This window comes from Petaurus breviceps, unplaced genomic scaffold, assembly GCF_028583685.1.
Source record: "Petaurus breviceps papuanus isolate PSGF00001 unplaced genomic scaffold, PetGlider_PUasm1.0 220, whole genome shotgun sequence".
Classification (NCBI taxonomy): domain Eukaryota; kingdom Metazoa; phylum Chordata; class Mammalia; order Diprotodontia; family Petauridae; genus Petaurus; species Petaurus breviceps.
In genome coordinates, this window is record NW_027185876.1 from 20,398,726 (window position 1) to 20,426,080 (window position 27,355).

General features: G+C 40.0%; 1 protein-coding gene across 7 annotated transcripts in view; it reads left to right on the top strand.

Annotated features, from left to right (window-relative positions):
* Nucleotides 1-27,355, top strand: part of POU2F1 (POU class 2 homeobox 1) — a 251,536-nt gene that overhangs the window by 209,307 nt on the left and 14,874 nt on the right. For all 7 annotated transcript variants that reach the window (XM_069094708.1, XM_069094705.1, XM_069094703.1 and 4 more), the window contains 5 exons: nt 3,962-4,135; nt 8,732-8,873; nt 14,089-14,234; nt 17,307-17,486; nt 20,392-20,497. In XM_069094708.1, the coding sequence (XP_068950809.1) occupies nt 3,962-4,135; nt 8,732-8,873; nt 14,089-14,234; nt 17,307-17,486; nt 20,392-20,497 (748 nt within the window). The remainder of the gene's footprint in view (nt 1-3,961; nt 4,136-8,731; nt 8,874-14,088; nt 14,235-17,306; nt 17,487-20,391; nt 20,498-27,355) is intronic.

Below are 27,355 nucleotides of genomic sequence, written 5' to 3' on the forward strand. Positions count from 1 at the left end.
TATGGCATCATCTTCCTGATGTCATGGTCCTCTGAGAATGAAGGACAAATAACAATTATGTGCCAAGTATTGGTGACAAAGGGAAAAAAGGAAACAGACTTCCATCAAGTAGTTTATATTTTAGTAGGGAAGACAACATGTGTACACAATTATTACTAACTAATTAGTAGGGAGAAGTTGTAGCAGCAGCTGAGTGGAATCAGGAAAGGCTACATGTAGGAGGTAGCAATGAATTAATCTTTGAAGAAATGAAGGAGGAAGATTTGAGAAGGGAGTGTGTTCCAGGCACAGAGGGTAGCCTGTGTAAAGATACAGACTCAGGAGAAGGGTCCATTTGACTAGAAGGTAGAATGTACAAAGGGAAGGCATGTGTGATAAGGCTGGTGTCTGCAGACAGAAGCTTGGGTAGGGCAATGAAATGGCAAGAAAACATGTTTGTTGGAGCATGGCTTGAAGAAAAAACTTGAGAAAAGGAAGCCAAATTAGGAAACTGATACTATAATAGCTCAGATAAAAGAGGATGAAGGCTTGAACCACAGCCACAGCTGTGTAAATAGAAAGGAGAGGTAGAATGGAGGTAGAATGACAGGATTGGACACCTAACTGGGAGTGTGGAGTGAGTGAGAGGGAGAAGGGGAGAATTACTTGGGAGGACCAGAAGGAGAAGAGAAATAGGGGAGCTTTGAAAAGGAGGAAAGGTGAAGGGTTCTGTTTTAGACATGTTGAGTTTGGGGTGCCTTTGGGAAATCCAGTCCAAAATGTATTCTGACCAACTGCTGATGCATGGAGGGAGCTCAGGTAGAAGGCTAAGGCTAGAGACAGTCCTATCATAATTTGATGTGAGCATTGCGAACAGCTACCAGGCTATTCAAAATCGCACAAAAAAAAAAAAAGCACAGGGCTCATGGGAAAACTTAATTTAGGGAAACAACATGCAAAACCTTCATCAGTGACACATGGAAAGGAACCTAATAAAATAAATCTCGAAATAAAGCACATAGTGCCTGGCACATAGTATGTACTTCATCAATATTTATTAAATATAAAAAAAATAGTAACATAGTTTTATGTGCATGTTAAATGGCTAAGAAATACACAAATGCTGTAGTGCAATAAATAGTGGTGACATCTGCAGTCTCGGGTTGCTGCTCAGCCTTTGCCTTGGTGCCCGTGGCCTGGGCCAGCAAAGGCTGCTTACTGACAGGAGAGCAAGCTCGCACAGCTCTGGACATAGCCACACTGGGAGGTGGGCATGCGCAGGTGCTTCAGCAGCCTTCTTCCAACCCCAGTTCCTTCTACATCACGAGATAGACAGTAATACAGCAGTTCACCTTTGAAAAGACCTGAAGTTTGTGGTAGTCAGAAGAGTTGCAGCTTGTGAGGTATCTGAATGGTGCTGTTTTCTGTTTCTCGCGTAGATAAACAGACTCAAAATTTAAGTAGTGCTCAGATTATTTGCTCTAATGTGTCATCATGTTAGAACAAATTTTAGTTCTCAAAACAAGTTGTCATAGAACTGACTGTATTCAGTTCTGGAATCATAGATATAATGATGTAATTAAGCCTATGGGAGATAGGTTTGGTCACCCAGATAAAGTTGAAAGAAAAAACGGAATAGGGCCCAAGACACAGAGTCTTGGGGTGATCCACATTTAGGAGGTGAGGTACAGGTGATGATCTAGCAGAGGAGATGGTTAGATAGGTAGGAGGGAAAGCAAGAGAGAGCAATGTTTATGACAACCCAGAGAGGAGCAAAGTGCCAAGGAGGAGAGAGTGGTCACCAATGTAGATTGCCACAGAGAGGCCAAAAAGGATAGATCCTGAAAAAAATAATCTGTAACTAAGAGGTCCTTAGTAACTTTGAAGAGAACAGTGTCAATGAGAAGTGATGCTCCAGAAGGCTGAGAAAAGAGTATGAGAACAGAAAGTGGAAGAATCAAAGGTAGGCAGATTTTTCTTAGAAGTTTGACTGTGAAAAAAAGGAGGCATGTGGATGGTGGGGACTAGACAGGGGCTTTGGGGGTTGGGGAAGACAATAGGTGAGTTTGTAGCCAGGAGAAAGAAAAGAGAAAGCAATGAGAATTTAGTAAGAGCTTACTGTGTACCAGGCACCATGCTAAGTGTTTTACAAATACTATCTCAAAAACAACCCTGAGAGGTTGGAGCTGTTTTAATTCCTGTTTTATAGTTGAGGAAACTGAGGCTAGATGACTTGGCCTAGTATCACACAGCCAGTAAGTACCTGAGGTAGATTTAAACTCGTATCCTCCTGTCTTCAGGCCCAGTGTTCTTTCTACTGTGCCACATAAGTCAGAGAAGGAGTGGGGAATAATTGTGGGAGCAGTTTGCTAAAGATGCAACTGGGAATGGTGTCAAAGGGTTGGCCTTACTAAAGAGAAGAACTACCTCTTCATCAGAGACTGGAGCAAAGGAAGAGGGAATATAAAAGATTGTATAAGGAGTTTTATGACATAGAGAAAAGAAACAGAGGTAATGCATGACAAGTAACCTCTTTTTCTCAATAAAGTGTAAGGAAGAGGTCCTCTAGTGGAGGAAGCCTGAGAGCAAGGAGGGTTTGGATCATCTGCTGGGGAAGGTGGTAGAGAATCAGGCATGAGTCAAAAGGGCTGCCTTGCTGCAGCGAGGGTCCAGGTGAGTCTAAATAGCCCGGTCAGTATGGGTCTACAACTTTCCAGCACTATTTAGCATCTTGTGTATAAGAATAAGGAGGTGGATGGCAGAGGTCATCCAGGGATTGGAGTTTGACAAGGCATGAACAGTGAGGAAACAATGGAACAGAGGACTTGAGGGTAGAAGGCAGTATGATGTTGAATGGGCTCATGATTGGAGAAGAAAGTAAGTGACGGTAAAACAAAGGAATGGCCCTGGAGGGTACAGAGAGGTTAAGGGACTAAAAGTCATAGTAAGGACAAAAAGTAGATCTAGGGAGGAAGATGCCATAGAGAGAGATGGGGTGATGGTTTATGGATATGGTCAGATACGGAATTTCAGTAATCTTGATCATGAAAATGGATAATAGTAAGATCAGGGGTGCACTTGTCCCTGTGTGTCTGAAGTAGATTAAAGGAGTAGGCCTTGAGAGTAGAGTAGACTTAGGAATTGGGAGGCTAGGATTCTCGAGGGAATATTAATATGTATATTGAAGTTCCCTATAATAATGATACCTAATATTTATATCTGCAGAGTACTAAACTTACATTAGGGATGTATGGGGTATTCAGAGAGGACCAGCACCTCTGGTGTAAGAGTTTGTTGAGCCCCTTTCAGGGCCACTCATCCATGTTTGGTGTCTACCTGGCATTCAGCTCTCACCTCTGGCTCCAAGAAGTTGTAGTGTGCTCAGCAGCCACACCCCAGTAAAACTATCTGAGTAGATGTGCTAAACCAGGTTGAGTTCAAACTTTGGGGGTATCTGCCACAAGCACATGAAGACTTCTAGTGGAATGGGTGGGTGAGAACATTTTGTTTATGATCATGAAGGCAGCAGAAACAGATGCTTTGGGGCACTTAGAAGTTGGTCAGGCATTGGAGACACCAAGGGCATCCATTGCATCCCAAGCTATCACCAGTTACCCTTGACTTTTCTCTTGCCACTGGACTTAGATGACTGGAAGAGAGAATGAGGCTGACAACTTTGTACAACTCTGCCTTACTTAAATCCAATTTATGCATGAGTCAGACATCACCCCATGATGTCATTGGTTCTCTTTGAAAACATTATCTCATTTGATGTAAGAATAAGATTTAGGGAGAAAAGGAAGGCCATAATCCATATACTTAAATATTTGAGAACTGGCAGTCATTGCTGCTAGGATCTGGATCTGGATCTCCAAGACTATTGACATCTCTAAAGTAGTTTCTCTCAGCATTGTGTGATAGTAAACTTGAAGGTCTCTCTCTGTATGTCTGTGTGTTTCTTCTTCTATGCCTTGTCTAACAGCCAGCAACCCCAACACGCACAATAGCAGCAACCCCAATTCAGACACTCCCACAGAGCCAGTCAACACCAAAGCGAATTGATACGCCCAGCTTGGAGGAGCCCAGTGACCTTGAGGAGCTTGAGCAGTTTGCCAAGACTTTCAAACAAAGACGGATCAAACTTGGATTCACTCAGGTATAGTAGTGAAACAACCATTCTTAATATCTTTTCCATTACATTCTTTCCTTTTAGACCTCTAGATAACTTCAAGGAAATAATTTTTGTTAAGAACTCTGTTTTCTGCTCTGGTACCTCGTTGCTTTTAAATGACACCATCTTTCTCAGTTTTGTCTGTATTTTCTAGCTAAAGTTAACAGACCAAAATATTTAAGACTGCCATCAAAACTATAGCTGCTGGAAATAAATGTAATTATCTCAATATGTTTTTTTAAAAAGTTGTAATGAATGGTGACAGAGCTATAGACATGTTCTAAGAGTTTTCCTATTTGAAATTAATCTCCTTTGAGATCATTGCAGTATGTACAAGAGATTAGGATATTGATGACTTTAGGCATTCTTTTAGAGGACCAGAAAGGGGAAAACTTTGAAAGTTGTGTAGAAACTTCTTTCCCCTTGGGGCAGTGGGGATAGTTTGTGAAGGAATATAAATGCCCAGATTTCAATCAAACCATCAGATAAAACTGTCTGAGATTAAATTGGTTTATAAGTGAATGATATTAGCTATCAAAATTTAATAAGACTTTTTTCTTCAAATATTATATGATTCTTAAAAGGAAATCTTTCCTATTAATTAAAACAAGGGGCCAAGTCTATTTCCAGTGCCAAAACTAACTTATTGTATACTTTTATTTGAACTGGAAAAGAAATGGACTAAATGGACATTTGTGTGAAATAATAGAAGATAGACTTGTTTAAAAAAAGAAATGATTTTGTCCTATATCAAATAATCACAAAAGACTTGATATTTCATTATCAAAGGATTCAGTTGTCTGAAGTTGAAGCCCCCACTTAAATGTCATCCAGACTGTTTTAAAAGTATAATACAGTACCAGAAGCTCCCCAGGAAAAAAAATCCAGGATTGACAGCACCTCATGGGATATCAAAGATTAGGTCCCCGAGAGTAGAATATATATATTTTAAAGTTAATAAGTCAGATGGAGGTGGGGCAAATAGTCTTTTTTTTTTTAAACAAATTAACCTCATTGGCATCTAAAATTTAGTGAAATTATGAAGTTGGGATTTTAGAAAATAAGTGATCTGACTGAAAAGTCAATTCACAGCCCAAAAAGATCATAACATACCTCTCTAGACAACTTGGTTTGTTTTTAGGACATTGTAGTGATTTGAGAGCTTGCTATATGTGATTAAGCTCTTAAACTAAGTACATAGAAGGTGATTCTAATAAATGAAATTCCCATTAAGTCATACCTGTGAGTAAAATGTTTTACATTTTTGAAGAATTAGCAACTATTTTTTGCACTAGAATACACATTTCTTAAGTGTTACAGAAAGAATTGAAAGAATTCATTTAGTGCACTTAAAATATCATTTAACTTTCACCCAGAGTAGTTTGCTTTTCTGTTGAATTTGACCTAGAATCTTGGTGGCAGTGGTTGACTTTTCTTTTTCTTTTCATGTAAAGGAGTTTCCCTATAGTAGTGGTTTGCTTTGTATGTTTTTTTCCTATTTTAAAAAACCCAAGTTTTTTTTAAGTACTAACATATATATACACATATATATAAATATAAATAGCTGCAAAGGACAATATATTTAGATTAAGTTTTAATACTTAGACCTTACCTACATCAGGAGAAGAAAGCACAGTTGGCAAAAGATGGGAAAATCAACTTCAGCTTTTAGGTTACACTTCAATTTTAGATAATCAAAGGTGGTTTTATTTATTTACTTTACTTTGCTTTATTTTACTTAAAATTCACTAAAGAAAAGTTAAGTATGCGTATTATCCATTTGATCAAAGAATATTTTCATTTTCTAAGTAAAAACACATATAATTAGATAGTTTCAATGATAATTACATAACTTAACATTAAGATTTATTACGACTTCATTATCAACATTATGTAACTAAAATGCATTCCCTATTATAACACATCTATCTTATGAAACATTTCCTAAACTCAGACTTTGTCTTTCTTCTTTTTCATGTTCTTTTCCAAAATTACCAGACATCTAATGTAGTTCAGGTTATGCATGAACCACCTGTGTGAAGCAATTTATGAAAAAGGATTTAAGCCAATTGTGAGTTATAGAAACATTAAAATAACAATAAACTAAACTGATAAAAAATGTGACCTACTTGTTTTCATTTGGGTTTTCTAAAGTGTTATTTCACAAGTAGATGTAGCACTTTTTTTAATAGAGCTATAAAAAAAAAAAACCCTGATTAACCAGATGTATCCCTCCCTTATCATCAGAATTTTAGTTAAGTGATCACATAGCTTTAGTCACAATTATTCCACTGACTTGCATGCATTTTGATAGGTGTTTTAATTGTCTCTTTTGTCAAAATTGTAATTTTCAAACACCCTAAAAGAATATCATGACAGTTTTTGGAATGGTGCTTGCAAAGCACTTAGAGATGTGTTGCAGCTAAAATATTATCAGAACCATTAATTAAGCATCTAATTGGCATGCCAGGCAAGGTACTAAAAGATTTACAAAACCAGGTCTTTGCCTTCTAAAGTTGTTGTAGATATACATGTACGTGATACAGAAGAATAGATATATTAAACAGACATAAATAGATATACTGTTAAATATAAATCCATATAAATGGGTACTGTTACCTTTTAGTAAATTTCTAAATCAAAAAGCAGTCAACAAATAGTCAACTGCCAATTGTAATGTTTATTTGGGACCACATAACATATAGATATTTGATATCTGGCTGTTACTCAAGCCTTTTTTTTTAATCTTGTAGCTTCGATATTGTCCCTCTCTAACCTTTTATTAGAATTAGCAGCAAGTAGAAAAAAGCAATCATTTCAGTTTTCTCTTCTTCCCTCCAAGTACTCCTTTCCACATCTCCCCTACTATAGATGCTTAATAAACAATGTAATGTCTACAGGATGGCAAGTAGACAAGAACAAGCAAAGTCAAAGGACTTGGAAAATAATCAAAAAATTAAATCTTTTATCCCTATTATTTGGGAACTGATAATACTAATAGAGAGTTCATTTCATTGTACTTTATATCAGAAATATGGCTGCTTTCCACAGTGCCACCTTTTTGATGAGTCATTTAAATGCTCTGAGTCTTAGTTGTATCCAGTGCTTAAAATTTTTTTTTACTCTTTTCCCCATTCGCAAGAGATATAAAGCCACAGTACATAAAATTCAGACCTTAAGATCTGTCTGTAAGCTTATGGATAGATCTTTCATAATACATTCAGGATACTGTTGTCAAAAGGTTAGCAAGTTTACTAGTTCTGTGAAAGTTATAACTAAATGGGTCAAAACTCTCTACTGTGAGCTCTCAAATATATTCTTTTAATGGTCAAAGAAATGATCTCTTCAGTTATATGCTTTTAGGAATCAACTTTGAAATCTAGACTTTGTGATAAAAAAATATAGATACATTCACTGTCGCCGGCAATAATATACAGGAAAGAAGAGAATAATAATCTGCCTATAGAGGCAGCATCATAGAGAGAAGACAGCACTAGATTTGGATAAGATCAGGTCCTGCCTCTGTCACTGACCTTGTTGTCCTTAATTTCCTCATTTATAAGATGAAGAGTTTGGAGTAGATGATCTCTGAGATTCCTTTTTGTTCCAGTATTCTGTTAAGCTAAGGGGGGGAGGGGGTTATATTGGAAATTTGATTGGATAAAAATACCTAAAATAATCCTGAAGCTTACATTTTTAATCATTCTGAGAACAAAATAAAAGTTACACAGTACTGTCAATTAACTGCCCTAGTTGCCTCACCAAGAGCCAACAGTAAGTTAGAATAACCGGAATGCTTTTTAGATAGCCAAGTAAAAAATGTTTAAAATCACAGTTATGGTACTGATAGAGTGGCAAATAAATTGCAAAAAAGGAGCAGATGTGGTGCTTCACACCTGTAATCCTTGCTACTGAAGAAGGCTGAGCTGCATAGATTTATTGAGCTCAGGAGTTCTGAATTGTAATAGTCCTACAACTGATTGGGTGCCTATGCTAAGTATTTCACCATGGTGGTGAACTCCCAGGACCAGAGAGACATCAAGCTACCCAAGCATGAAAGAAACCAGCCAAGGTTGGAAACAGAGTAGGTCAAAGCTTCTGGGCTAATAAGCGATGGGATAGTGAGTGGCCACTGTACTTCCAAACTTGGCAAGATAGGGAGACCCAGTCTAGAAAGAAAGAGAGGGAGAGAAAGAAAGGAAGAATCAAGGAATATAGATATTCAAATATAACAGTTCTAATACAATGGGTGGTTTGGTGAGTTTTTTGTTTTGTTTGTTTTATGTGCAGGTGACCTTCATATTGGAACTTGAGTGAAAAGAACACACCATGAATTTCTAATTTTCTTGATTTGTAACCAGTCTAGTAGACTGCTTTTTCATGTTTTTTCATGTAGAGCAAATATAGGAGACAACCCCTCAGTGCTAAGGATATAATGTTAGTGAGCAGAATCTTTTTCTTTTTCCCTCCCTTTACTCCCTTTCTCTCCATGTCTCCTTCCTCCCCCTCTTCTCTTTCTCTCTCTGTTTCTCCACCCCCCACTTCCCCATCTCTTCCATTTTGCTCTGTCTCCTTGTGCAGGGTGATGTTGGGCTCGCTATGGGCAAACTCTATGGAAATGACTTCAGCCAAACTACCATCTCTCGCTTTGAAGCCTTGAACCTCAGCTTTAAGAACATGTGCAAGTTAAAGCCCCTTCTAGAGAAGTGGCTCAATGACGCAGGTGGGTGATGGCATCACAAAGGGGAATTGCCATGGGGTGCTGTTGAATCGGGATTCTGTGTGTGGTTTGTTGCATTACAGAGCATTCAAGCACCATAATCCAGGGAGAAGAGATGGCAATTATGAATAGCTCGATCGAGGAGCTGTTTTTTTTTTTTTTAAAGCAATCAGGGTTAAGTAACTTGCTCAAGGTTACATGGCCAGTTATTTCTTGCTATGGTGCTGAGTATCTGAGCCCGGCATTCGATCCAGGTCATCCTGACACTGGGGCCAGTGCTCTTACTCGCTGAGCCACCTGGCTTCCCCTAAGCAATTGTGGTTAAGTAACTTGCTCAAGGTTACACGGCCAGGTGTTTCCGGGTGGGTGCTAAGTGTCCGAGCCCAGGATTGGATCTCCAGGTCATCCTGACAGTGGAGCCAGTGCTCTTACTGTGCTACCTGGCCGCCCAAGGAGCTGTTTTCTTTTACAGTACTGCAACTGCTTTGGATTTTCTATCAGAGCATTGCTTGTTGAACTTGGGATACATATTGCCTTCTGAGCCTGGATTGGGGGTATATACCATATTTGTTGAATGGAAGAAGACCATAAAGAAGGCATCGGGTTTTTTTGTTTTGTTTGTTTTTGCTTTTTGAAGGGGGAAAGGCAGGGCAATTGGGGTTAAGTGACTTGCCCAAGGTCACATGGCTAGTGAGTGTTAAGTGTCTGAGGCTAGATTTGACCTCAGGTCCTCCTGACTCCAGGGTCAGTGCTCTATTCACTGTGCCACATAGCCACCCCTAAGGCATCTGTTTTTAAATTTTCAAACAGACAGAACAAACAATTTTTTTAAATGGATTTTTATCAATATAAACACTGTTCATTGTATTTCAACCTTGAGTCCCATGATCTGTGATTTCATGGTGTGGAAACTTCTACCATCGTCACTCATTACACCCTGTTCCTAACCTAGCTACAGCTTAGAGAACTTAGACTCACCCCTGGTCACCCAGCGAGTCAGGATCAAAGTCAAGGTTCAAACCCAGCTCTTTTCTCACTTCAAGTCCAGCAGTCTTATCCACTACACATGGGTTACCTTTACTCAGTAAAAATGTTTTCATATATTTCATAATTTGGTACATAAATGTTCCTTGGAGACTTCTGGCAATGCATATGGGTAAACTCACTACCTTCCTGGTTAGCCCAGCCCATTGTGCTTTTAGCCACTTGTAGTTGTTAGGAAGATTTTCCTTTGATCAAATCAAAATATAGATTCTGCACAGAATCCACTTGTTGGTCCTAGACTTACCCTTTCAGGCCAAGAAAAACAATTCTAATCTTTTGGCTGGGTTCTAGTCATTCACATAGTTATTAACAGTTAGAACTAGCAGATAACACCATCCTTGCATACTTCAGTCTTAGGCACCCTGATTTCCCATATTACAATTTCATATTCCTTTAACCTCCTCTTCTAGATGCCCTCAAGTTTGTCAATGTCCTTCCAAAAATGTGATGCCCAAAAGTGACCACCTAACTCCTGATGTGATGTGACCATAGTCCAATAGAATGATCAGCACTGTGCTGCTGTTAATGCAGCCTCAGCCACATCACAGTGTTGAGAAAGAGTACACTGATACTGCTCAATCTTTTTAAAAAAAATTGTTATAGACTTAATTACCATCATCACCTCAGTCTTTTCACATAAATTATTGTTTTACCATCCTAGTCCAGCATTGTTTGTGTTCATTTGGTTTTAAATGAAGACCTGGGTTTCATATTTATTCCTTTTAAATTTAGTCTATAAGATACGGTCCATCATTCTAGCCTGGCAGAATCTTTGTAAACCTTAAAACACTATATAAATGTGAGTTATGATTAGTTTGTGATCCTGGTTCTTTCATCCAGCATGTTACTGCCTTCATTTCATCTTTAGATTTAATAATCTTTCCAGCTCTACCCTCAGCAAATTATTGAAAAAATTGTTGGATAAAACAAGACCAAGAATACAGCCTTGAGATATTCCATGAAAGGCCTCCCTCCAGGTTGACACCCATCTGTCAGTAACTACTTTTGGGGTTAAACAACCAAAACTAATCCATGCTCATCCAGCCCACATCTTTCCATCTTGGCTACCAGAATAACATGAAAGATTTTGCCAGATACCTTGTTGGTATCCAAGTATTCCATGTCTACAGCATTCTCATGATCTAAAGGTCTAGTAAGTAACCCTTTCTAAAAAAGCAGGTGTCAAGAAGCAAACATTTCTCAGACTCCTGTGTGCTGAACATGAAGGATTCAGATACCACGAGAGGAGGCTTGCCTTGAGCCTTAAAGAAAGCTGGAGCTCCCAAGTAAGGGAGCCAAGCCTCCACACATGATAGGAGGCCTGAGCAAGGACCCAAGAGCAAGACAGAACACTGTGTGCAGAGCACAACGAGGGGAGATAATGAGAAAATAATCAGGAAAATTGGTTTTACCTATTTTTGAGGTGGTAGAGGTCTATACAAGTCAAACACAGGAGTTTATAGTTTATCCGAGAGGCAACAGGATCCAGTAAAACTTCTTAACAAGGAGAATCATGTTACCACCTGAATTTTATCTTGGATTGAAGTAGGGAAACACAGCATTGGGAGGCTGTTTCAGTACTGTAGGTGAGAGATGAGTAGAGGCTGAATTAGGATCTTGGCCTTCTGAGTGGAGAGAAGTAGACGAATGGAGCAGAAAGCACCTCCAGGACTTAGTAACTTTTTGGCTCTGCAGAATAAGGAAGTGCTGAGGAGACTGAAGTTGAGAGCCTGGGTGACTGGAAGAATGACAGTGCTCTCCTTCCACGGAGATTGTGAAGTTGGCGGGGGAGGGGGTTTGATAGGTATTTTTGGACTTCATTTGAGATGCCTAGGAGTCATCCATGTAGTGATGGCCAGCAAGCATTTATAGATCTGATCCTTCAGTGAAGGAGTGAGGCCCGGATGGGTAAATTTGGAGGATCCATTTGCATAAAAGTGATCCTTATTAAGCCAGACTGTAGTATGAGAAAAGGAGAGGACCCAGGACAGAGCCCCATGTTATGTAGAGTGACCAGGACACGGGTGATAATCCTTCGGAGGGAGCTGACATACCTCACTTCAGCAGGCAGGAACAGAAGCAAGACAGAGCAGTCTCACAAACACCTAACGAGGCAGGGATAGTAGGTGGCCAACAGAGATCAACAAGGAAGAGCACTGAGAAAAGCCTATAGGAGGTGAAATTAGTTTAGCTTCAGTTTTCCTCCATGATCCCATCCTAGCTAATAGTGAGTACTGCTTTCTCTTCTGAGTAATCTCAAACTTAACATTTAAAAATATGTTCTAGAATTTTTTCTCATGGATCCCAAGCTCACCAGCCTATATAGTCTGAAGGGCAGAAGGAAAGGTAATAAGAATTTATAGCATGGGCACTATGTGCCAAGCACTTTGTACAAACATACCTCATTTGATCCTCACAACAACCCTGTGATGTAGGTGATATATTACTTGTATAGTTGAAAAAACTGAGGCAGAAGTTAAATGACTTGCCCAGGGTCACACAGCTGGTAAGTATCTGAGGCCAGATTTGTATTCATGTTTTCCTGACTCTAGGTTGAGTACTTTATCCACTGCGCCACTAGCTGCCTCTAACAAATTGGCCCTTTCCTTTCTGAAAATCAGAACATTGCTCTTCTCTAAGTGTTGACATTCTTTCCAAGTCACCTTGACTTTTTTCAAAAATCTCTGATGGCAGTTTAGCAACTACATCTACAGATTAGGACATGTAGTTTGTCTTGGCTCAGTGACCTGAATTCATGGAGGCAAGTTAGGTCCTGGGCTACTGTTGGCTCACTTATCTACGTATTCAGTTATGTGGTGTTTTTTGTTCAGTAATTCCCAGTCTGAAGATGAAACATCCCATCTCTCTACACTGAGGCTCTTTGGTCTTCCTTCTGGCCTCACCATAATTCCCCCCAAAAACTCTTTTTGTTGGTCTTAGCATTTGTTACAAACCTCAGCTCATCCTTGTAGTGTTCCTGGTCGTATTCTTTCAGAACTATCTGAATTAGTTTATGAGTCCCTAGGCAGCTCTGTTAGACAGTTCTTCCTTTTCTTCATCATTTGAATCAGTTGTATTTGTGTCCTTTCTTAATTGATATTTTTAAGAACAGAAATCTTACTTTGCATGATTTTGCCATAAATGAACCCTTCTTGTTTACCTGAGTTGTGATGCCCTGTGCTCTTTACTCTTCTGAATCCTAGAAAGAGAACAAACAGTGACAGACTGGGAGGAGGTCAAGCTGAGGAAAGGCTGAAGGGTACAGATTATTGTTCTTGCCCACATAAAATGCCAAAGCTTGACCCACAGACCGAAAAGAAAGCAAATAAATAAAAACAGTGGTAATAATGAATTAAGAATATTATAGTATTATATTAATCAGATACTGGTCCCCAATATAAGGTCCCTTTGTGGTTTGCAAAGTATTTTTTATACATTATTTCATTTGATTCTTAACAAACATGTAGTTATCCCCATTTTACACATGACAAAACTCTGGCTCAGAGGGGTCAAAGTATTTGATCATGATCACAGAGCAAGCAAATACAAGGACAGAAATGGGGGCATGGGTCTTTCCTGACCCCAAATCCAGTGTCCTCCAGAATGCTCCTTCCCTAGTGCATTCAGCAGTGACCATCCGTGAAGGACAGACAGTGAGCATGCTGAACATCCAGAACACCTTCAGAGACAGCAAAGGAGGAGGAGGAGAGCCCACCTGGACAAGTCTTTAAATGTCAAGGATGATTGAGAATTAATTATTATGAGTGCTTTCCTTTTCCTGCTGGCACCTGTGGAGGAAATGTGAAAGACTGATTTGTCTTCTCCGTTCACAGAATTCTGTTAGAATGTAGTGCCCTTGCAAGGGCAGCTAGGTGGTGCAGTGAGTAGAGCACCGGCCCTGGAGTCAGGGGGACTTGAATTAAAATCTGGCCTCAGACACTAGCTGTGTGACCTTGGGCAAGTCACTTAGCCCCAATTGCCCCTCCAAAAAGCAAAAAAGAATGTAGTGCCCAATTCAAGTGAACAGTTTACTGTCTAGAAGTGGATTTTCAAGATTTGTCCAGTTTCAACTCAGCTGAGATTACTTAACTATTTTTCCATGTGCTTTTTGCATTTTTTCCTAATAAGTACCAAGAGCTTACTAAGCCAGTTGCCACCATTTGTTTTCCTACAGAGAACCTCTCGTCTGATTCAGCACTCTCTAGCCCAAGTGCCCTGAATTCTCCAGGGCAGGGGATTGAGGGTTTGAACCGCAGGAGGAAGAAACGCACCAGCATAGAGACCAACATTCGTGTGGCCTTAGAGAAGAGTTTCCTGGAGGTTGGTTTTTTGCTTTGCAGGCAGGCAGATGGATCTGAATGTTAGTCACAGAAATCATCGATTTATTCAAGAGTGAATTTTGAGCTTCTGCTTTGTACAGAGCACTGTGTTTGGTGATATGGATACAAAAAGAGAAATCAGATATCTTCCCCAGCCTCCAGGGGATACTCACGGTCAGGGAGAAGAGACAAGCTGGCAGAGAACTATAATTTTTAAAATCACCATGTGTTTAGGTTCCATAATCACAGATACAAAGTGCTATGGGAGCCAGAGGGATGAGAGAGAACAGCTAATTGAGGGCATCAGGGAATGTTTTCTGGAGGCAATAACACTTGAGTTGGACCTTGAGGACAGGTAGGTTTTCAGTAGGTGGGGATATGGGGATTAGAATAGGGGCATGGCAACATTCAGCATGAACAAAGGATATAGAAGCAAGAAGTGTTATGGCATATTTGGGGAGTAGTGAAGTGTCCAATTTGCCTGGAACAAACTATGGTAAGGAAGTTCTCTGCCCCCTCCCATTTTCCTTTATTTTTAGCAGATAAACTGGCTTCCTACTTCACTGAAAAAGATTAAAGATGGGAGTTGCCTTTGCCCCTTCTTATTCCTGCCATCTGATTTCTTCTCTTTCTCTGTGAAGAGTTTTACTTCTCACCAAGGTTTGCCCCCTCTATTCATACCCTTGATACTATTCCATCCTCCTTTTTCTGACACCTTTCTTGAGTAATCGTCCCCTTTTCCTCATACTTCTACAAGCTTTCATCTTCATGGACTACTTCCCATCTTTCCACCAACATGTTCAGGTCTCCTTTAAAAGAAAGGAGGATTTTCCTTCTATCCCATCTACCTACCATCCCACTACCATCCTATCATGTTTTCTCACCCTCACTGCTTACACTGATTGAAGAAATTGTCTATACCAGATGCTGTCCCCAGGCTCCTCACTCCTTTATTATCGGGTTTCAGCTTCCATCATTCTACCAGAACTACTTTTTTTGTTTGGGTTTTTTTTTTGGGGGGGGGGGAACGGGGTAATTGGGGTTTAGTGACTTGCCTAAGGTCACGCAGTGAGTCTGAGGTTGGATTTGAACTCAGGTCCTCCTGACTCCAAGGCCGGTGCTCTATCCACCACACCACCTAGCTGTCCCCAGAACTACTTTCTCACATTGCCATTATCCTCCCAATCATTGAATCCAAGGGCCTTCTTCTCTAGTCCTGATTCTCTTTTACCTCCTTGCTGCTTTTGATGTGGTCGATGACTACCTCCTACTAGACAGTTTCTCTTTCCTTGACTTCAGAGACACTGTGCTCACACCACTGTTCCTTTTTCTCTTTTGGCTCATCTTTCTCTTGCTGACATATTAACATGACTGTTTCTCCTCAGGCCTCTTATCTTTCTTGACTGTCTTTCCTTTAGCAATCTTATTCACTCCTTTGACTTCATAAGCAATCTCTATACAGAAGATACATAAATCTGTACCTCTAGCCTTGACCATTCCCCTGCAGTGCACACTCCCACCAGCAACTCAAATTCATCAAAGCCTAATCCATACTAAGCCTTCTTCAGATTTCAATATATCTGCCAGAGTTACCACTGTCTACCCATTCTGCCTTGCTCACAGCTTTAGAATTACTTTTTGCTCTAATCTCTCCATTATCACTCTCATGTAGTCAATTCCAAGTCCTTTCAATTTCACCTACAAGCCATCCCTCCCTCATTTCTCCTCTTCTCCATTTCATTGCTGCTCCCTTAGGACAAGTCCCCTAATACTTTCTACCTATACTATTGTAATAGTTTTTAAATAGATCTTCCCATTCCCTGTCTCTCCCCTTCCTAATCCATCCTTTCAGAATAATTTTCATTTCAAATAGATCTAGTCTTGACTTTTCTGCTCAGTAATCTTTCACTTTGTGAGTAAAATTCTGTCTGTTTTTGGCTAACGTTCAAGGCCCTCTACAATTTGTCATACCATCCTACCCTTCAAGCTTTATCCACATATTCAATGCTGTAGCAAAACCGGTCTGTTCTGTCTCTTGAGAGCACCATCTCTATCCTTCTGCTGTAAATATCTATGCCTTGAATAGCCTGCCATCCCATCAGTGAGTTAGGGGGTGTCTGCCCCACACACATGAAGACTTCTGGCAGAGTAAGCAAATAAGAACAATTTGTTCCTACGGCCATGAAGGCAGTGAAAGCAGTGATGTGGAGTGCTTAGAGCTTGGTCAGGCATTGGAGACAGCAGTCACCCACTGCATCTCAGGCCATCATCAATCATCTTGACTTTTGTCCCGCCACTGGATTTCATTGAATCTGGAAGAGAGACTGAAGCTGACAACTTAGTGCAGTTCTGCCTCACTTAAATCCAATTTGCCCACAAGTCAAGACATCATTGTCACTGGTCTTCTTTGAGGATGAACAACAGTGCCTTCCCCAGGCCTAATGAATTACTGCACTTCCTTTGAAACTCAATTCAAATGCCATTTCTTCCATGAAGCCCTCACGGAAACAACAAAAGAAAGTCCATAATGACCTTCCCCCTTGGACTTCATGTAGCAACTCCCTGATGAATTTCTAATTCATTGTTATTATATATTGTTAACTTTGTCTTCCCTAAACTTTATTTTGTCCCCGTGCACACACAGTGTTCCACATTTAATGCCTAAGAAGTTTAGACTTAGTTTATTCAGTAAGGAGCCTTTAAATTGAGTTCTGGCAGGCTAATGACATGATCAGAGCTATAATTTCAACACTATTTTGACCTTTTCTTATTTTTATGGCTCCATGATAATCCTCATATGTGTATTCTTTTAGAACATAGAGATAAAACTTTGCAATATAATGGATTTAATTACATAAATACTATATAAATATTGGAGGTGTCTTTTCTGTTAGTTTCTAGCTTCTTATTTTTAGTTTCATATCCATGTAAGATAATGTGTACTTTATTTAAAAAGGGGAAAAGTTTTAATTATACAATCTTAGTTCTTTGTTCTCTTTTTTGTTCATTAAAAACTGTCATGCTATGCAGTTTAAAAAGTCATTTCCTTCCTTCCCAAAACTCTTCATTTAAGAATCAAAAGCCTACCTCGGAAGAAATCACCATGATTGCTGATCAGCTGAAAATGGAAAAGGAGGTAATCCGTGTTTGGTTTTGTAATCGCCGCCAGAAGGAGAAAAGGATTAATCCACCTAGTAGTGGTGGGACCAGCAGCTCACCTATAAAAGCAATTTTTCCCAGTCCAACCTCACTGGTAAGAATCAAGAAAAGGGCTTGTACTTGTACACTAGTAAACCATAAACTTTTAAATGTCAATTAAGATTTTTTTCTTATTATTTGTACATCATTCATTGTTTAAGTGTTACCAAGCTGATGTCCTTGTATCTACAACTCCTGTTAACTGTCAGAGAAAAGACCATTTATTTTACATATTCTTTCTGATATTTCTAATTAAAAAGTAAATCACTGCCCTCCTCTTCCTTTATTTTAATCATTTGATCATCTGAATTAAGAAGATAATTTTTGGTGTGATTTCAAAGTTCTATCACAAAACATTGCTGCTGCTTTGTTGTGTTGGGTAAAAGATCTGTTTTTCAAATGAACAAGAAATGCAAACTCTTCATTTTTACTCATTTCTTAAACTAACATCTACATTGCTTTTAGATGACAAATATTCATATATACATATTTTGTGTTTTTGAAAGATGCTACTCATAGGCCATAGCATAATGATTCTATGACCGCTGTGCTAATTGCCTCAGAAGCACATTAGAGTAATAGAATTGTCATGAGGGACTGTGACCCTCAGCTGGTCCTTTCCTTTATTAAAAGTACATCCTAAATTCAACACACTCATTCCAAAGCTGCCCCTCCCCTGGACTTCCTTCCATTCTCTTCTATATGTCTTTTAAATGCACCATTGATAGCTCCCATTTTTTTTTCCTTTTGGCATCTCTCTCCCTCTCTTCCCCTCACAACAAATAAGGATAGACAAGTAAAACGTCTGCACCAACTGGCAAGTCTGAAAACATGCATCCTGTCCACTTCTGTAGTCTAACCCCTTTGTAAAGAGGTGGGAAACATGTTATCATCTAACCTGATTATTACATGGGTGGATTATTAAGTTCATTTTTTTTCTTCTTTATATAAAATGTCATTTTATATATAGGTCATTATATAAATTGTTTCCATTCTCCTGTCACTTTGTATCAGGTTTTCATATATGTCTTCCCAGGTTTCTCTGAATCAGTCCTTTTCATCATTTCTTTAAGGTATAATAGTATTCCATTACATTTATATACCATGTACCATAACTTGTTCAGCCATTCCACAAATTTATGGACACTGCCTTAGTTTACAATTCCTTGCTATAGCAAAAAGTGTGATTGTGATTATTTTTGTACATGTCATTCCTTTCCCTCTTTCTTCATCTCTCTGACATATATAGCTAGTACTGGTTCAGAAGGCCAAAAGGTATACACAGTTTAGTGACTTTTTGAGTACAGTTCCAAACTGGAATGATGGGGCCAACTCACAAACCAACTCCCAGTGCATTAGTGTGTGTCTCCTCCCATTTTCCCTTCAACAATTGTGATTTCCCTTTTTTCATCACCTTTATTAATCAGTTGGGTGGAGGGTAGAACCTTGGGATGATTTTAATTTGTATTTCTTACAGTTACTCTAGAGTATAATGAGCAACCCATCGTAATAGACTCTGTCAGAAATATCATGGTCATCTCATTATCCTGAGTCTTGGGAAAAGCAGTTCTGGTTCCACTGGCACATAATGAAAAACAATTTTTCTGAAGCTTTGAAGACTGTGCAACTTGCATTGCTCTGTTTTTGTTTCTTTTTTTTAATTTTATAATGAATCTTTTGGGCTTAGGAAGTTCTATAAACAAAGTCACACTAAGTTTTCACTTGTTGGTTTGAAAAAGGTTATTTCAGACTCATTAGACTGTAATTATTAAACAGAGGAACCAATTAGCCACAAAGAAAAATTTCATCTTGTACAAATTAATGGTCTTAGGGAGATATACTACATTTCTTTTTTCTACTATTTTTTTTTCTATACTATTTTTTAAAAATAATATTTTTTCCTGTTTGTCTTCTCTTTAAAAAAAAAAAACAAAACAGGGCAGCGGCAGCTAGGTAGCACAGTGTAGAGCACCAGCCCTGGAGTCAGAAGGACCTGAGTTCAAATCCGGCCTCAGACACCTGACACACTTACTAGCTGAGTAACCTTGGGCAAGCCACTTAACCCCAATTGCCCTGCCTTCTACCCTCCAAAAAGAAAAAAAAATCTTGTCCATACAATTAATTTTCTCTTCCCAGATCTTTATGCCACGATCTTAGATGTTGATGGTACTTCTTAGATTTATGGATAATACTTTATGCAAGTAGTACTTCAAGTCCAGTATTGAAAAAAGGGAGCACATTTATTTTTGTTGTTGTTATTAACATGTGAGGAGCCAGTAAATTTCTTGCCCATCCTTAGACAGGCAATAAGAAAGCCATAACAGAAACCTAGATCTCCCTGACCTCTCTCTATAGATAAGCACTTAATAAATGCTTCTTGATTTGTTAGACATTCCAATAATTGGTATCATAATTTTTACTGACTCCAGGAAGCTGAGAAACAGAGGACTTAAATTCCTGTAATTTTGTTTGTTTTTCAACCTGGGACAATCAATTTCAGTGAGATTGGTATTGTTTTTGTGGAGGGGGAAAGAAATATCCAGAAAAACAAAAGACATCCATAAAACTTATCCTTTAAAAACTGATAAAATGCAAATTTACTACTGTTTTGAATAGAACTCCACCCACTGTAGCGAAGTTCAATTACCTGACACCAATATCATTATTTTTTAATAATAGTACTTAAGAAAACATGTAAAATAATTTTTATTAAAGCTTTCTCATTTTGATATTTTGTAACTAGAGTTTAAAAAACTATTTTTTTTAATTTTATGTCTTAAATCCCCTCTTGAGTTGGGTGTATGGGGAGAAAGAGGGAGATGTGTAAATAACTAAATTACTCTCTGGCCTCCTTCCCACCCTCCACAGGTCTATGAACATTTCCTGAGGGAGTCCTTACTGCTATATTACCTTTCAGATATAGGCCCTTTGATATATATATTTCACCTTCTCACCTGTAGGTGGCAACCACGCCAAGCCTTGTGACCAGCAGTGCGGCCACTACCCTGACGGTCAATCCTGTACTCCCTCTAACCAGCGCTGCAGTAACCAATCTCTCTGTTACAGGTAAGGGATACGTCAGTAGCTGCACTTTAGACTGCAGCAAGGATAAACACATTCAAATAAGACAGCGTCATTCTAAAGAAGGCCAAAAGACAGCCCCTGCCCTCCAGGAGCTCACAGTCTTAATGAGGGAGAAATCTAAAAACAGCCATGTACAAATCAGCTACATACAGGATAAATTGATCAGTGCCAGGAAGGTACTAGAATTAAGGTGGATTGGGGAAGGTTTCTTGTGGAAGACAGGATTTTAACTAGGACTTGAAGGAATTTGGGAGGTAGAGGTGGGGAAGGAGAGAATTGTAGACATGGAAGACTGTCAGTGAAAATGCCAGAGTATAGAGCTGGAGGGCCTTGTGGGAGGAACAGCAAGAAACTTAGTGTCACTGGATCACAATGTATGTGGTGGGGGGGGGCAGAAAAATGAAAAGAGGGTGCCAGATGCTAAAAGACTTTGAATGCCAGGCAGGGGATTTTATATTTGATCCTGAAGGTGATAGGGAGCCACTGGAGTTTATTGAATAGAGGAGTGATATGGTCAGGTCTGTACTTTAGGAAGATTCATTTGGCTGCTCAGTGGAGGATGTACTAGGATGCGGTGAGATTTGAGCCAAGTTGTCCGCCCAGCAGGCCATTCCAGTAGTTTAAGCAAGAGGAGGTGATGGTGGCTTCCACCAAGGGAATGGTAGTGCCAGGGGAGAGAAGGGAGCACATACGAGAGATACCTTAGCAATAGATTAGGTATGGGGAGGGGGAGGCCAGAGAGTGAAAAGTCAAGGTACCTAGATTTTGAGCCTGGTTAATTTGGAGGATGGTAGTGCTCATGAGGAAGGGACTTCAGGGAAAATTAACAAGTTTCATTTTGGACATGTTGAGTTTAATATGTCTATGGGATGTCAGTTTTATGTGTCTAATATGGAGATGTGCAAGTCTATAGTTCAGGAGAGAGGTTAGGGCTTGATGAGTAGGTCTGAAAATCAACATAGAGATGATGATTGAATCCATGGGAGCTGGTGAAATAGTATAGAGGGAGAAGAGAAGAGGGCCTGGGACAGCCCTGAAAGGAGAAAGAGTGATTAGACAGGAAAGAGAAGAACCCAGCTAGAGCAGGGCCCTGAAAACCTAAAATAAAGAGAGTATCAAGAAGAGAACGGTCAGCAGCTTCAGAGGCTGCAGAAAAGTCAAGGGTGAATAGTGAAAAGAAAAAACTATTAGATGTGACAATTAAGAAGAGATCATTGGTAACATTGGAGAGGATGGTTTCAGTTGAATGATGAGGTCAAACTATTGAGTTTAAAAGGAAACAAGAGGAAAGGAAGTGCAGGCATTGATTATTTACAGACTTCTCGAGGAATTTAACTACAAAAGGAAAAAGAGGTGGGGTGGCTAGGTGGCACAGTGCATAGAGCACCAGCCCTGGAGTCAGGAGGACCTGAGTTCAAATCCAGCCTCAGACACTTAATATAAAAATTAGCCATGTGACTTTGGGCAAGTCACTTAACCCCAATTGCCCTCCAAAAAGCAAAAAAGAAAAAAGAGGTACGAGACAGTGGTTACTGGGACAGAACAGATTTAGGAACATTTTTTTCAAGGATAGGTGAGATGTGGGCCTTTGTGTAGGCGGTGGGGAAGCAACCAGTAGAGAAGAAGAGGTTTAAGATAAGTCAGAGTGTGGGGTGATGGAGGGAGCAGACTGCCAGAGAAGATGGAATGGAATAGAGTCACTTGTACATGTAAAGGGATTGGCAGGAGGAAAGAGAAACAGTGGCGGAAAGCGCCTGGCTGGTGTGAGACACTACAAATGGCCTCCTCAGTTTTTTACAGTAGCCTATGCAGCAAGGTTCTCAGCTGAGACAGTGGGAGATGGGGGAGCCACGAGAAGTTGGAGAAGGAATGAAGTGTTCAGAATGTCCCTGTAAGTGAGTTAATTAGGGAAATTTAGTGGATCCAGTCAGCATTGTTCAACAAAGCTGAAGTAAATCATGAAACAGTGCTGACTAATCCAAAGCTGAGGCTTGGCAGGGCAAAACTGGCAGTATGATAAAGGCACCAGGGACTCAGGAAAAGGAGAGAGTGTAGAGCTGCACTGGTTTATCAGAGGGCCAAGATGGAGAAGGAAAGCATGTGTAGCTAGTGCTGGGATGATGCCCTAAGAATAACTGATAGGTTGAAGGATTCAAAGTCATAGTGAGGACAAGGAATAGGGTTTGGGGTTTCAAAGCAGAGGGAGAAGTAGAAAAACAATAAATTGTGATCTGATAAGGGAATTTCAGAGCTCATGAACATGAAAGGGGTGGTCCTAGTGAGATCAAGAGTGTGTCCATCCTTGTGTGCAGCTGAGCTGGCATGGAGGAGAAGGTCATATTAAATAAATAGGTTGAGAAACTGAGGTTAAGGTGTCTGGAGGAGTATCAGTCTGTATTTCAGAAGTCCCCTAGCAAAAGAGCAGGAATTGAGGAGGAAGGACTGTGAATCAGGCATTGAGGTTATTGAAGAAAGAGGGGGCAGTGACTTTAAAAGATGGTAGACAACAGCTACCCGATTTTGATTGCATGGTGACTATGGAATGAGTGAGCCTCAAAGGAAGAGGTCACGGAGTGAGGGCAGTAGGTGGAAAAACCTGGAATTGGCAATAGGAAACAAGTAGTAGTCTACCTCCCTGACCTTGATCAGTGGTTCAGGGGAATGAGTAAAAATGTATCCAGTGTTGGAAACAGAGGCCAGAGAGACTGTCATCAGCAGGTAGCAGTGAGGTATGTGAGATGGAAGTATTTAGAAAGGAAAAGATATAAAATGAAAGCAAGTTTATTACCTGTGGAGCAGGCATTTCAGAGGCACATTGGGAAGGGTATGCAGCTTTAGACAGGACGTTGAGAAAAGGTTGGCTTGAGGGGAATGGGAATAAGGGTTCCAAGGCAGTGAGAGAGAAGTAATGGTGTTGGAATGATGATAGCAGAGAGTTCAAAATCATGGGGATAGGAGGATATGACTAAGAAGGAGTTTGTTAATAATGAGTTTAAGTAGGTTTTCATTATCCATAAGGATTTGGCCTCCAGGTGGAGTCATCTCAGAACCTTAGGCAGCTCAGATGAGGGCACACATCCTGGGAGCTGAAGGAAGCTGGGAGAGCAGACTGAAGACTTGATGAAATGGTCTTTCTCCTCTTCCTCCAAAGGGAAGAGCAGTGGAATGTGTTCTAAGGAAACTTGATGTGCATTGATATAGAATAAATTGGGATGTGTTCATACTGTGGTGAGAACTTTCTTAAAAATAAGTTCACTCAGGACTTATTTAAATTGCAACATTCCCAAATGCACGAATGTTTGTTTGTTTTTTTAATTTGTGGAAGTAGCAATGGAGAGCAAGGAGCATTTCAATTCATTGGATCAGAAGATCCATCAGGGTTCCAGAACATCAGAAAAATGTTGATTGTTTTAAATCCAGATAGACATATGGTATAATTGTTCATTGGCTTATTGAGTGATAGAGTCACTAGTTGTAGGATATGTTTTTATGTGTTTCACTGCCTATAGTAAAAATGACCTCTAATTAAAAACTGCTCATTATTTTTACATGGTTTATACTTCTAACACTGCTTTGAGCTGTTTAGAGGTGAGTCTCAGAGTAGGACCTGTCATGGTCACTGGCTTTAAATCACATGAGGTTTTAGACGGTTAATTTTTTTTTAATGTGCAGTGTTTGGGCAAGTTATTTCAATGACTTCAGTTTCCTCATCTGCAAAAGTGAAAGTATTAGATTAAGTGATTTCTGACATCACTTCTAGAGCCAAAATTCTATGATTCTTTGATAAGTGGCTGTGCCATCAATCATTCAATCATATAAGAACTTGACAGTGAAGTGGGTTTTTATGCTGCCCAATCTCAAGTCCAATTCAATGATAAGGTGAGGATGGTGTTCCAGCAAGGGCAACACCTGACCTTTTCTAGTTTTTGTTTCATTTTTTTAAAGTATCTAAAACCTCTAATTCTTTAAACATTAGAGTCTTAGTGGTTCTATGCATGATCTCTGATATGAGTAAATTCTGAAGCAGTTGTTCAGTCGTTTCATTCATGTCCAACTCTTTGTGACCCCATTTGGGGTTTTCTTGGCAAAGCAGAAACCTCCTCAGCCTCCTTAGTCTGTATCTTAGAACTAGGCCACCTCAATGGGCTTGAATTCTAAAATTCTTTCTGATCATAGTCTTCAATTTTTGAACTCAGCCTCTGCCTCACTCCTCACCCTTTCTTCTTCTTCACCCTGCCAGTGCCTTCATCATTCCCTGATTGCTCAGTTGGTCACTCATATTCTGGCTGTACTTGATATTGACCCTACAGTTAGCCAGTTCAGTTACATACTGTTCTCCACCTTTGAAGCCTTTGGCCTTTTGTCAGCCTCTTGTCCACCTTTCATCACTTACAACCTATCAGTCTGTTACTCTGGACTACCTCAACCATCCTTCTTTATTTCGAATCCTCAATTGCTGGACACCTCTGTAAGAAATCACATAACCAAGTCAATTTGATCCACTAAAAATTCATGGCATCTAGACTTATTTCAGCCCTCACTACTATACAAACATTGTTTTGTCCTTTATTGCTTGATTTATCATACTTCCCTCAGGGTCTATTCCAATTTTTTTCTCTTCTCAGAACAAACTTTTTTTAATGACCTGCAAGCTTCCTATCCCAATCTCTATTTCCTTCTCTCTCAGAAGGTGGGCTAACCTTATGAAAAAATGAAGTCCACCTCTCATGAACTCTCATTTTCCCTACTTCACACCTTCAAATTCCTCTACACCTTCACCTATCCTCTCCTACTTTATACCAAGCTCGGGAGGAAGAGGTGGCCTTTCTTTGTGCCCAGGTTGCCAGCTTTAATTGTACCCTTCAGAAAGGTTTCCCCATCCGCCATTGCCTCTAAATATCTCTATTTCTCCTGGCTCCTGTTGTTTAGTTGTTTTTCAGTTGTGTCTGACTCCTTGTGACCCCATTTGGAGTTTTCTTGGCAAAGATACTGGAGTGGTCTGCCATTTCCTTCTCCAGCTCATTTTACAAATGAGGAAACTGAGGCAAACAGTATTAATGACTTGCCCAGGGTCACACAGCTAGGACATGGCTGTGGCCATATTTGAACTCAAGTCTTCCTGTCTCCAATTCCAGTTCTCTATCCACTGTGCTGCCTAGTTGCCTCATGGCTCCTGTATGGCCATCTATGAATATGCCTAGGTGTTGGCCCTTTTTTAAAAATGACATTCGAATACTTGGCCCTAGCCTCTCATCAACTGTCCTATATCTTTCTTCCATTTTATTGCCAGTGTCCTAGAAAAAAAGAGTCCGCTTTTTTTGCCTCTGGTTTACCACCCTTGCTATCCAACCCTTATATTCTGGCTCTTTACTAAAACATTTCTCTCTTAGTACCAGTTGTTCACTGACAAATCAGATGATCACTCTTAATCCTAATTCTTGTTGAACTCGGTCCTTTTTAACACTGGTGATCACCTTTCTTCTGGCAATCTCTTGGATTTTCATAATACTGCTCTCTTTTGGTTCTGCCCCTACCTGTATGACCACTCTTTGCAAAATGACCACATGTAGTGTACCCCAAAGCTCTGTCCTCCCTCTCCTCTTGTTTCCTTGTGTGCCCTTCTGTGAAGCCCTATGTGTTAAGTTACCACATCTATGCAAATAACTTAGAGCTCTCTCTATCCAACTCTAGCGTTTCTCTTGAGTTACAGCCCTGCATTATTTGTTTCCTATTGGACATTTCCAATATAGGAATATTGAACTCACCAAGTCTGAAACATCTTGTATCTTTCTTCTCAAAACTATCCCTTTTCCTTTCCTGTTTCAGTCAGGTGTCTTTGTGGGTTCTAGGCTACAACCTAGGAATTATTATCATGCTGTCTTCACTTTCCCTCACTCCCCTGTGTCCAACCAGTTGCCAAGTCTTATTCTGCCTCCACAGAATCTTCTTCATTCTCCTCTCTCTCCTCCCCCTGCCTCCTTCCCCCCAGCCTGCCACACACTTCTATCATCTCTTGACTGAGCTATTGCATTAGCCTTTTATTTGGCTTTCTGACTTCCAGACGTTTACCTTTCCAGTCCTTCTAGGATAATCTTCGTAAGGCATCAGTCTGATGATATAATTTCCTTGCTCAGAAACCTCACATGACACCCCCTGTGCCTTGAGATACAGTACAAGCTCCCCAGCCTAGCATTAATCAATAAGCATTTAGTAGATGTCTCCCATGTACCAGGATCTGTGTTCAATCTGGGGCAGGGTTTCAGGTGGGGGGGATGCAAATAAGAAAGTGAAATAGCCCCCTGTAAGCAGAGAGTTCACAGTCTATCCAAGGGAAACAGCATGTACAAATACAGGTGATTTAGAGGAAGGGCACAAATTCCCTGTGGTCAGGCCAGCAAGAGGAGATCCACAGGGGCCCTTCTGACTTTCTCAGGTTGGCTACAAGGATGAATAGGGGTGGGCTGTTGTTTGTGACACTGACCACCGTTGTTTTTGGTGGCAGAGGTCTGGAGAGTGGAGTGGAGTTGTGGGCCATAGATAGAGCTGGGGTAGTTGGAGTTCTCTTTAATACCTCCCAGGCCTCAGGCTGATTGATCCTGGACCTAGCTATGGGCCCTTTGGGCAAAAGGAGTACACAGGGAGTTTTTAGGACTTTGGTGAGGAGCTCTGGTGATCCCAGGGAACCTCCTTGCTCACTGCTTTTAGCTTTTTTTGCCAGCAATTTTTATTTGTTTTTACTTCCTGAACTAGTTTTTAACTGTCTTGAGCACAGCTTCTACCTGAAGGTATTGGAATAGGATTTTAGTAAAAGGACTGTTTGAACCCTTGGGCTCTTTACAC